Here is a 12,110-nt window from a genome sequence, read left to right on the forward strand (position 1 = left end):
GATTACATCAGTTTGCTCTCATGTAATGAAGACTCATGTTTCATTTGCAGAGCGACAGTCAGGTGTCCATCATTCTGCCGACCGTCCATGAAGTAGATCTGTTCAGGTGACGCTGGTTTATTGTGTGGCTGGTACATTGTGTACTGCATTCAGGAGTTTGACTGATTGGGTTTTTGTCTTGTCCTCTGGGGCCTCCTGTTGGTTGATGTGAATATTGCAAGTTGTTCACTTCAGTGCTCATACAGGTGCTGGAAAAAGCGAGTAGTGCTCACTGCAGAGCCACTTGGGGGAGCAATCAAGGGGGAGCTTGAGCTCTAGCTCCTCCTTCCTTGCACTTCTTCAACGAGTGATGTCACTGGGGGTTGAGGTGTCACTAGGGGTGGGGTGGGTGTGTGCATTAAAACAGCTTATAGGAGGCGGAGCTCAAGCTCAAGCTCCCCCTCCCTGGAACGCAAGTGGCTCTGCAGTGAGCAGTGCCTCGGAAAAAGAGCTTTGAAACGGCTTGAAAATGTAATAATCTCGCTTTTAGTGTTGCACAAAATATCAATTCCTTAATAAAATTATTATTTTGTCATTTTTAAATGGTAATGCATTGATCATTATGATACAGATTAATCATAAATATCAGTGTTTCCCAACCCTGTTCCTGGAGGCACACCAGCAGTACATATTTTGGATGTCTCCCTCATCTGACCTGTTAACTTCAGGTTTTGGAGTCTCTTCTTTTTTTTTTGCAACTTTATGTTTATTTTGAACATTCAATTGAGTACAATCATACGGCATTTCAAGGTACATTGGTATCTCAGTATGTGAACTTAGGTGGTATAAAAATTACGTGCATTATTGTCAGGTGTATTTACTATACCGTAGTATTTAAATTTTGTAAATTATCAAGTGAAAAACAGCGTAAAGAGAAGAAAAATAAAATAAATAAATAAATAAATAAATAAAAAATAATAATAAAATAAAAATAAAAAATATATATAAATAGATAAATAAATAAATAATAATAATAATAATAGGAAAAAGATAAAATAAAAATACAATAATCAAAAATAAATAAAAATTAAAACACTATTTACATCCAGGGTTAGAACACATGTCATAATATATTTCCTTCAAGAGTAATCTCAAGTGGCCATCTTCATTATACATATGGGGACACATTATAATATGAATAAGTGTAATCATATACATGTACATGCATTAGCATATATTTATCTATCAGAGCATCATCTTCTATTCATTTATAGCAATAAAGTCAGGTCTTCTAACTAAAATATATTCAACCCATTTCCTCCGTTTTCTCAGGAATATATCTTTCTTTAAGTTGACAACGAAGGTGATTCTTTCCATTGTATAAATCTCAATAGTTGCGTCTATCCAATTACTAAGGGTTGGTCGCTCTTGCTGTTGGAGTCTCTTCTTATGTTCTGATGAGTTGATTCAGGTGTGTTTGATTAAAGAGAGGTTGAAAATCTGTACAGGCGGTGTGCCTTCAGGAAGAGGATTGGGAAACGCTGATATAAACATTGTATAAAAGACCTTAAAATTGCATATTATATATGTATGGTGTTAAACAGAGAAAAGCTAGTGTTTATTTAGAGTATGTCTCTTTATTATATTGTAATTTGTTCTGTATATTTATCTGTTTGTTTCTGGGTTTATGTTGCACTTGCAGGTGTTTCCATCCAGTGTTTTTTCATATCCAGATGTTGTGGGAGCTGGTGTTGTTGGGTGAAGCATTAGTGGTCATGGCTCCATCACCAGCAGAGTCTTCAGACACTGTGTTGGCGCTGGTCAGGTACGACAAATAAAGTAAAAAAGTTTGGGGTAACACTTTAAAATAATGGCCCATTTGTAAATATGAATGTATTTAGTAGCATGAACAAACAATTAGTAATACATTTATCATAACTATGAATAATGAACTATGATTAATTAATGCTTTACAGGATTATTGGTACTTTAGTAAATGTTACTAAGTGCGTCATATTTCATTAACTAAGTTGCTAATTTTTGCCATTCAACAGGGTTTAGTTCATTTGATGTGGTGTTTTAGAATCTGTCAAATCATATTTGAAGAAAATGAATGGGAAGAAAGTTGTCTTCAAGCGCAAACATTATCAATCAATACCCGTTTTAAATTAATCCAATATAATTGGGTAATGAGAACATAAATAACACCAGAAATGTTAAATAAATTTAATAGAAATATTCTGGACATTTGTGGAAAATGTTTGACTTACAAGGGCACACTGTTCCATTGTGTTTGGCAATGTGAGCACTTGCAATTCTTTTGGAAAGAAATAATTGGTGTAATCTCTAAAACTATTGGTAAAGAAATCCCTGTTTGCCCAAAAATCTGTATCCTTGGTCTTTTCCCACCTGCCTTATCGCTGAAGTCATATGAACAGAAGTTTATAAATCTGTGTCTATTACATGCGAAGCGCCTGATTGCCATTCACTGGAAAAGTACTCATGCTCCATCTTTGTCACTCTGGATTAAGGAAATGTCTTCCTGTATAGCAATGGAAAGGTTGACTTATTCAATCAAACAAAAAATGCACATATTCTACAAGATTTGGGACTTCTTCCTTCATTTTTTAAATAACAGTGGACTGACTGTTTAGTAATCCCAAACAATGTGACTGTTAAAATACACTGTGTTTGTAATGACTAACTTGAATATACTTTCACTGGAATGTATATGTTGAAATGTCAATGTTTTAATGGTATTTATTTTTTATATATTTTTAATTTTTAACAAAATTGCCCTTTTTATTTTTATCTTTAAGTTTATTTTAGTTAATCTTTATTTTCTATTTATTTGTTTTTGTATTACTTTCCTCGCATGAGAATGCATTTTTTTATTTTTTTATTTTATTTATTTTTATTCTATTCCTTTCTTTTTTTAATTTTTAATTTTTATTTTGAACGTCGGGATGGGGCGGGAGTTCTTTGATTGGTATTTGGTTACTAATACAGTAAGAATGTATCACACCTTTCTGAAACAATAAAAGTGTTAAAAAAAACAAAACAAAAAAAAAAATCATATTTGAGTTGTATCTTCATTTTGTCCATATATGTCTGGGCTTTTTATTTTTCTATTAGGACTGCACAAAATTTCCTCTTCTGTTGAACAAGATATTTTGATGAATGCTGGAAATGCAGCCGTTGGCAGCTGTAGTAGCAATAAAGAATACTGAAATGCAGTCAATGGCTATTTTTTTCCCTTTGTGTTCAACAGAAGAAAGAAACTCCAGTTTGGCAATTTTTATTTTTGGGTATAATTTCCCCTTAAAAAATTAGAGGACTTGTCTTAAATCAAAAGCTAGTAAAATGCTGACTTCTAGAGGGCTTATTTAATGCTGGTTAAAGATGTAAGATTAGTCTAACAACTCATAATAATAATAATAATAATAATAATAATCTGTGTTTGTTTGCAGTTGTATCTCTCCTCTACGATACTGCAGTGACTTCCGGCCGTATTTCACTATTCATGACAGTGAGTTTAAGGAATACACCACGCGAACACAAGCTCCGTAAGTAAACACTAAAAGCTTTCACATGCAAGAAGATCTGTATATTTTCAATATATACATACATACATGCATACATACACAGTGCTCAGCATATATAAGTACACCCAGTTTGAAAATGAATATTTTACTTCATTTCTCAGTGAATATAGGTAATATATTATTAGTGCATTTGAACAAAACTGATTCATTAAATAGATATATTTATTAAAATGATATTTTAGTCATCAATCATCTTTAGAAATGGAAAGATAATACAATTCAATTCATGCAAGATGTTGCAAAAATAAATTGCAAGCTACAACATTTCAACTAAATGTTTCTCTTGAATTTTGTTATTTTTTGAACATATATTTAATATTTTTCTCTAACATATAAATTTGGTCTATTAATTTTTGAACCATTATTGTATTTTTTTTGTTAGATTAGCTCCAGAATTGGTTTCAGTACTGACTAATCTAATGTATATGCACAAATGTCATATTGTAAAGCAGCCTATAGAAAATATTCATTTAAATAAGGGATTTGTGGGGGGTGTGCTCGTATATGCTGAGCACTGTATATATAATTATTTTTTTTAATTGAATTATTTTTATTTTTTAAATGATTTAAATATTATTAAATATGTATATATTTTTATATTATTTTGGTTGGTAAGTATTTTACTCAATTGTTTTAATAATATTTTTTAGTGCTGGGACAAAACAAATGCGATTAATCGCATCCACAATAAAAGTTTGTTTTGATATAATTTATGTGTGTATAGTGTGTATATTTATTATGTATATATAAATACACACACACACACACATGCATATATTTGAGAAAATGTTCATTTACATTTTGATCATATATATTTTATTATTGTTTTGTTTCTGTCTTGAAATTGTTTTGTTTCTGTCACAAATACAGTATTTACAATTATTGTAGATTAGTATTTAATATACTGAGTTAAATATTGAATTCTGCCTCTACTTTTTATTCTAATATCGATTAATATTTACCATAGTATTTATCATTGTTTTTATTGTTAATTCATTTTTAGATTTCTAGATTTTTTAAGTTTTTTTAATGTACATGAAATGAAAATATCCATGATTTTTTTTTTAGTTTCTAAAGAACTTTGAGTTACAGCTGTGTATGAAATGGGACTCTACGATATTGTAAACTGACATTGCAATATTTTATTTTCCTGCGATACACATTGCGATTATTGAGTATAATTTTAACAGATGAAGTGAATTGCTTTATTTGAAAAGAATTAATAATTCAGGACAGGGGTGTCCAAACTCGGTCTTAGAGAGTTGGTGTCCTGCTGAGTTTAGCTCCAACTTCAACACACCTGCCCGGAGGTTTCTATTATATCTAGTAAGAGCTTGATTAGCTGGTTCGGGTGTGTTTTATTAGGGTTGAAGCTAAACTCTCCAAGACACCGGCCTTCCTGGACAGAGTTCTGACAATTTTGGATGATGATGATGATGATAATAGGACGATTTTGTAGTGGAGTGCATCAGCATTAAATGTAATAAACCAAATCACAAGCAATGTCAAATACAGTAAATCAAAGTTAGGCAAACAAATTGAATAATTAAACGTAAATTAAATAGCAGTAAACTCTTCATTGCATATATATACTGCACATTAAAACAATAATGTTACTTAAAGTCACTAAAATTTTATTTCCTTTGACTGAATGCTTTAAATCGAACGCAGCAGCACGAGTGGTCTTTAATGAACCTAAAAGAGCACATGTCACTCCGCTGCTCATCCGTTTGCACTGGCTGCCAGTTGCTGCTTGCATCAAATTCAAAGCTCTGATGTTTGCTTAAAAAGCGACTTCTGGCTTTGCTCCTTCTTATCTGCTCTCACTTCTGCAGATTTATGTGCCCTCCAGAAACTTGAGTTCTGTGAATGAACGTCGCCTCGTGGTTCCATCCCAAAGAGGGAAGAAATCACTTTCCCGAACTCTCGCATTCAATCTGCCCAGTTGGCAGAGTCACTCACTGTCTTCAAGAAACGACTAAAAACTCAACTATTTAGTCTCCACTACCCTTCCTAATCTGCAATTGCCTCTCTGGATATACCACTAAATGTATTACAAAAAAAAAAGACCAATGTTTTGCTTTTTACACTTTACATACCTGAATCTTGCCTACAGCACTTATTCATTGTTGCTCTTTTAGTTGTGTAAATTGCTTCCTTGTCCTCATTTGTAAGTCGCTTTGGATAAAAGCAACTGCTAAATGACTAAATGTAAACGTAAATGGGCTTGAAATGCATACTAGGCATTAAACGCATACAAATAATACAATTTTGTGGTTACCTTATGGTTAAACTTTGTAATTACTCCACAATGATGTGTGTTTTTAATGCCTACTAAGCTATAATTCTGATTCGACATTGCAGATCTTGCAATGTGACTATTGTGGATGCACACACTGCTATATCAATGCCAAAAGCCAGATATTGTGCAGCGCTAGTAATGAATAGAAATATGAACATAAATGTAATGATTAAAATTACCTTAACTACTATGTTGTTAATATTTTTAAAACTCTGTACATTGTATAATATAACAGCATGCATCAATACTGTAGTATAGTGGATATTTATAAAAGAACAGTGTGTATTGTCTGTGAGTGTGTGTGTGTAAACGTGTTTCTCATTGTTTTGACCTACAAACGTGGTGTGTAATTGAATCTGGATGGCGGTATGATAGACGAGCTGTTGTTCTGCGTTCGGATCGATGCAGGAGTGTATTTCTGGAGCTCAGACAGGAAGTGTTTGCTCTGTTTAACCGTATATGGTGTCTGTGTTTCTGCTGCAGGCCTTCAGTCATTTTAGGCGTCACAAACCCATTCTTCGCCAAAACTCTTCAGCACTGGCCGCACATCATCCGCATCGGAGATATGAAGACAGCAGGTGCTTCTTTTCGATTGCATTATGCTTAGTAAATGTTGAACTGATTAATAAATGCTGTACATGTTTTATTTGTACTTAATTTATGTTAGTAAATGCATCAACCTATTAAAGCTTATTGTAAAGTGTGACGATTAGGTTTCATTTACAGCTAAAAACTAAATTATTAGCAAGCAGGTACTCGTGACATGTTTTATGTTGTGTTAGTGTTTCCTTTAGGTTTTATTTTTGTTTTTTAATTTACAGTTTAAGACGAAATAGTAAAATCTTTTGCAAATATTTGCAAAAATAAGTGATGTTTATCAGCTGTCTAAGACATATTTAAATATAATAATTTTAATAAATACAATTTCTAATAACTAGTTTATTTTGTCTTTGCTATGATGACAATACGGGCCACGCGGTGGCTTGGTGGTTAGCACTGCTGCCTCACAGCATGAATGTTGTTGGTTTGAATTACAGCTGGGCCAATTGGCGTTTCTGTGTGGAGTTTGCATGTTCGACCCCGTGTTGGCGTGGGTTTCCTCCAAGTGCTCTGGTTGCCCCCACAGTCCAAACATATGCGCTATAGGGGAATTGGTGAACTAAATTAGCCATAGTGTATGAGTGTGTGTGTGTGTGAATGTGTGTGTATGGGTGTTTTCCAGTACTGGGTTGCGGCTGGTGGGGCATCCGCTGTGTAAAACATATGCTGTATAAGATGACGGTTCATTCCGTTGTGGCAAGCCCCTATGACTAAAAGAACTAAGCTGAAGGAAAATGAATTAATGATGACAATACATAATAGTTATTTTGCAAGATACTAGTGTTCAACTTTAGATAAAGATTAAATTAATCAGGCAAGATATTGGACTTCAGGGATTGTCTTCTGAATCAAATAAGTCGCCTAAAAAATCTAATGTTTTTGACCTTTTATTGTTTATTCCAGCCAACTTAAAAGAAATAAGACTATAAGAAAAATATAATAGGAAATACTTTGAAATACATACTCATTCTGTTAAACATCGCTTAAAAAATACTAGAAAAAAATTTGATGTTTTTAAAATTGTGTATGTATATATATATATATATATATATATATATATATATATATATATATATATATATATATATATATATATATATATATATTAATATCGCTGAAGTCAGAATTATTAGCCCCCCTTTGAATTTTTTTTCTATTTTAAATATTTCCCAAATTCTGTTTAACAGAGTAAGGATATTTTCACAGTATGTCTGTTAATATTTTATCTTCTAGGGAAGGTCTTATTATGTTTTATTTCGGTTAACCTAATTAATCTAGTTAAGCCTTTAAATGTCACTTTAAGCTGTATAGAAGTGTCTTAAATTATCTAGTCAAATATTAATTACTGTCATCAGCATTACTGTTAAACAGTTATTAAAAATGAATTATTAAAACTATTATGTTTAGAAATGTGCTGAAAAAAAATCTTCTCTCCATTAGACAAAAATTGTGTGAAAAATTGCGTGCGTGCGTGCATGTGTGTGTGTGTGTGTGTATATATAATTATTTTATTAAATATTAACTTTTTATTTGTATTTATTATTATTATACTTTTGTTTTTGATTCAAGGTCTTACTAAATTTTATTTTTTAAATTGACCAGTTGTGGTTTTTTTAATTCGAGTAGAACTTGAATTAATCAGTTAATCAGAGCATTAAATACTGATTATCTGCATGTGTAATTAAATATAAAATGGACATTTTTCATAATTTTATAAGTAACACATCATTGACATTCATGCAGTGTTATGACTTCTATTCATATATTATTAATATAATTATTTAGTTTATTATTTTTTATTATTATTATTACCATTCATATATTTTTGTTATTATTATTATTATTATAATTATTATTATCATCATCATTATTATTTAAAGGAGAGATGGCCAAACAAATGAAAGTGAAGAAACTCAAAAATCTGAAGACTTTGGACTCGAAACCTGGTGAGGCTTGAATATGATCTTCATTTGACTTTAAATAAGAGCCTCTTACTCTACTTTTCCAAAAGCAAATAAATGAAACTGTGCATTACCTAAAGCACTAATGATGTCTGGTGTGCTCGCAGGTGTTTACACTGCATATAAACCCTTCCTGAACAAAGACGAGGACATTATCAAGCAGCTCCAGAAGGTGAGTGTCTCTTGTTCTGCTGTTTTTTTTTATTTTTTTCACTGCTCAATCCTTCAAGTACATGCCTTCATTCAGTGTTTCTGTCTTTAACATCAGGGAGTTCAGCAGAAGCGTCCTTCAGCGGCCCAGAATGCAATCCTGCGTCGATATTTCCTGGAGCTTACGCAGAGTTTCATCATTCCTCTGGTCGGATTGCTTTTTTGCATATATTAAAATTAATGGCATCAGGCTGTTTCAACATGCTAATATACAGTTGAGGGCAAAATTATTTGCCCTCCTGTGCAATATTATTCTTTTTCAAATATTTCTCAAGTGATGTTTAATGGAGCAAGCACATTTTCACAGTATTTCCTCTATATTTTTTCTTCTGGAGAAAGTCGTATTTGTTTTTATTTCGGCTAGAATTTAAAATGAAAAACGTTTAAACCCATTTTAAGGTCAGTATTATTAGCCCCCTTAAGCAATAATTGTTTTGGATTGTCTACAGAACAAACCACTGTTATACAATGACTTGCATAATTACCCTAATTTTACCCTAATTACCCTAGTTAAGCCTTTAAATGTGACTTTAAGCTGTATAGAAGTGTCTTGAAGAATATCTAGTCTAATATTATTTACTGTCATCATAACAAAGATAAAATAAAGCAGTTATTAGTTATTAAACTATCATGTTTAGAAATGTGTTCTTCTTACCATTTAAAATAAATTAAGGGGAAAATATTAAAGAAATAAAATTTAACAGAAGAGCTAATAATTTTGATTTATTAAAAAAAAAAAAAAAAAAAAAATATATATATATATATATATATATACAGAGAGAGAGAGAGAGAGAGAGAGAGAAATTATTACAAATAAAAGCATTAGATGGGAGGAAAAGTGAGCTGAAATGTTATTTTGGGTAGTTGAGGAAACAAATAAGCTGAAAAAAAATAAATTACTAAAATAAAAGAATAGAAATGTTTTAAAAATGCATTAAACTCACCTAAAACTGAATTAAAAAGAGAAAATAACTATAAGTTACAATGAAGACTGGAATAATAGGGGCTGGCTATAGATATGTTTAATCATATTGTGAAGGTATACAGCTATGAAAAACAAATAGCCCCACTTAAAATGTCTTTGTTTCTCTTTATTTATTTTGTTTATGAAGGTCTGATTCTGTCTCACATAAGAAATACTTTATAGCAGTTGTTCAGAATAAAATAAATAACAAATATATTTTATGTGACTGAAAATTAGGGTCAGTCACTGAATATTAATTTACATTTTAAATGAAAACATTGGTATGGTTTTGTCTAAAATTATTAGAAAACAACATCTGTATTATTTAATGCAAAAACTGCTTTACATCTTTTTTTTTTCTTTTTTTTTTTTTTACAGTTTTTAAAGAAACGTCATAAGTAGTTTACAAAAAAAAAAGATTTTCTAAAAACCTATAACTATACATTTTAAATTCAAGGAAACACTGGTTTAAAATAATGTCAAAATAACACTGGTACAAAAGGTTAAATGCATGTGATATAATGTGCAAGCATAGATAATATTGTCTGTTTTTTTTTAATAGGAGCGATATGTGGCCAGTCTAATGCCGCTACAGAAGAGCATCTCTCCATGGAAAGTAAGAATGATCTTTCGTCATTTTCCAGATCTTTTCATTTAAGATGATTCTTTAAAAAACACAAATGTCTTTATTTCCCAGAGTCCTCCACAGCTGCGGCCGTTCAACCAGGACGAGTTCATGAAAACCCTGGAGAAAGCTGGACCTCAGCTCACATCCAGACTCAAAGGAGACTGGATCGGCCTCTACAGGTACACAATTGCAGATATAAATTATTATTATTATTATTATTATTTTATTTATGTGATGTACAGTGCTCAGCATATACGAGTTCACCCATCTCTCTTTTAAATTATTATTTTCTATTATGCTTTACAATATTATATTTGTGCATATACATTAGATTAGTCAGTACTGAACCCAAACCTGGAGCTAATTTAACAAAATAGCTCATGATAACGCTCCAAAAAAGAGTACATCCATTAAATGCACATTTTAATATGAGCAAAAATCAAGAGAAACCATAAAAAAAATTATCAAATTTTGTTGAAATTTTGTAGTGTGTACAAAATGTTGTACACAAAACTAAACATCAGCTTGTGTTTTAAAGTTATTTCTCTTTAAACTTCTGATAAACAAATGCATCTTCTGTTCTGTCCTCCCGCAGGCAGTTCCTGAGGTCTCCAAACTTTGACGGCTGGTTCAGAAACCGCAGGAAGGAGATGCTGCAGAAGCTGGAGGCTCTTCACCTGGAGGCTCTGTGTGAAGAAGACCTGACACTGCGCATTCAGAAACACACAGAGGTGGAGACTGTCGACCTGGTGCTCAAACTCAAGGAGAAACTGGTCAGTACTGCATCATTCCTGATGGCTTTCTGTCTGAATGAACACTGTTAAGGTGCCTACAGTCTTAAAGGGGACCTATTATACAAAAAAAAGTTTTAGAAGTGGTTTAAACACAGTTGTGTGGCAGCAGTGTGTGAATATAACCAGCCTCTAATGGTAACGGTTGATTTATTACGTTGTTTATAATCAGACTAGTCTGCAGAAACAGTTCGGTTGACGTTCTCCCTTTGTACGTGTCATCAGAGGGGGAAAGCCCCGCCCACTAGCCAATGAGAAGAAGGGGGCGGGGCATGTCAGACACTAGAGAGGCTTTTTATTGGTCAGAAAATTTGAAGTAAGAAATAACTCTTGATCACTGTGTCCTCAGACTCAGGCAGAGAAAGATCAGCTTCCCGTCAAAGCAGGAACTTTGGCCAAACTGCAGGCACACATCGACACTATCATCCTGACTCTTCCAGAAGACCTGCAGGGGATCTTACACAAACCGCCCAGCCCCTGACCATAAACACACACTCTTCTGATGGAGACGACAAGTGCACTTGATGCTGCAGGTCTGGACCATGCTGGCGGTGCCGAAAACAACACTGGATGTGGGTTTCGGACACACACACACACACACACACACACACACACACTCTCAGCTCACATGCTGGAAGACGTCTCGCTGTGTGAGATCAACATTCCCCTTGGTGTAAACATGTGGGCGGAGTCAGGAATGACAGATCTGCATATGTAAATGCCTGCGCTGTGACATCACGTCTGGAGTAAGAACCTCACATCTGCTTTACTGGATTTGAGTCTCTTGAAAACATTTCCAGGTCACATTTAACATTTATTATTTTACAAACTGACATTGTTTTGATTGTTTACATTCATTTGCATAATAATAATATTAAATAACAGCAGAAATATTTATATTAATATCTACATATTATTAGAAATGTTATAATACTACCTACACCTGCATTCAATATTACCATTGAATTTAATGATCTTTGTATGAATACATGCAGTTACAGTAATAAAATAGTGTTTTTGTGGTAATAATTGTTGCATAATCATATAATATAAGAGCAAAAACATTCAAA

At 32.6% G+C, this 12,110-nt stretch overlaps 1 protein-coding gene across 1 annotated transcript in view; it reads left to right on the plus strand.

Annotated features, from left to right (window-relative positions):
• The window catches only part of dennd6a (DENN/MADD domain containing 6A), a 39,961-nt gene extending 28,087 nt beyond the window's left edge, over positions 1–11,874 (plus strand). The window contains exons 9-19 of the mRNA NM_001430830.2: positions 51–106; positions 1,682–1,804; positions 3,450–3,545; positions 6,370–6,464; positions 8,367–8,432; positions 8,555–8,619; positions 8,716–8,805; positions 10,184–10,237; positions 10,319–10,428; positions 10,845–11,022; positions 11,390–11,874. Coding sequence (NP_001417759.1) covers positions 51–106; positions 1,682–1,804; positions 3,450–3,545; positions 6,370–6,464; positions 8,367–8,432; positions 8,555–8,619; positions 8,716–8,805; positions 10,184–10,237; positions 10,319–10,428; positions 10,845–11,022; positions 11,390–11,521 — 1,065 coding nt within the window. The 3' untranslated portion in view covers positions 11,522–11,874. The remainder of the gene's footprint in view (positions 1–50; positions 107–1,681; positions 1,805–3,449; positions 3,546–6,369; positions 6,465–8,366; positions 8,433–8,554; positions 8,620–8,715; positions 8,806–10,183; positions 10,238–10,318; positions 10,429–10,844; positions 11,023–11,389) is intronic.
• Positions 11,875–12,110: the final 236 nt, after the last annotated feature.

Source organism: Danio rerio, chromosome 11, assembly GCF_052040795.2.
Source record: "Danio rerio strain M-AB ecotype USA chromosome 11, GRCz13ab, whole genome shotgun sequence".
Classification (NCBI taxonomy): Eukaryota; Metazoa; Chordata; class Actinopteri; order Cypriniformes; family Danionidae; genus Danio; species Danio rerio.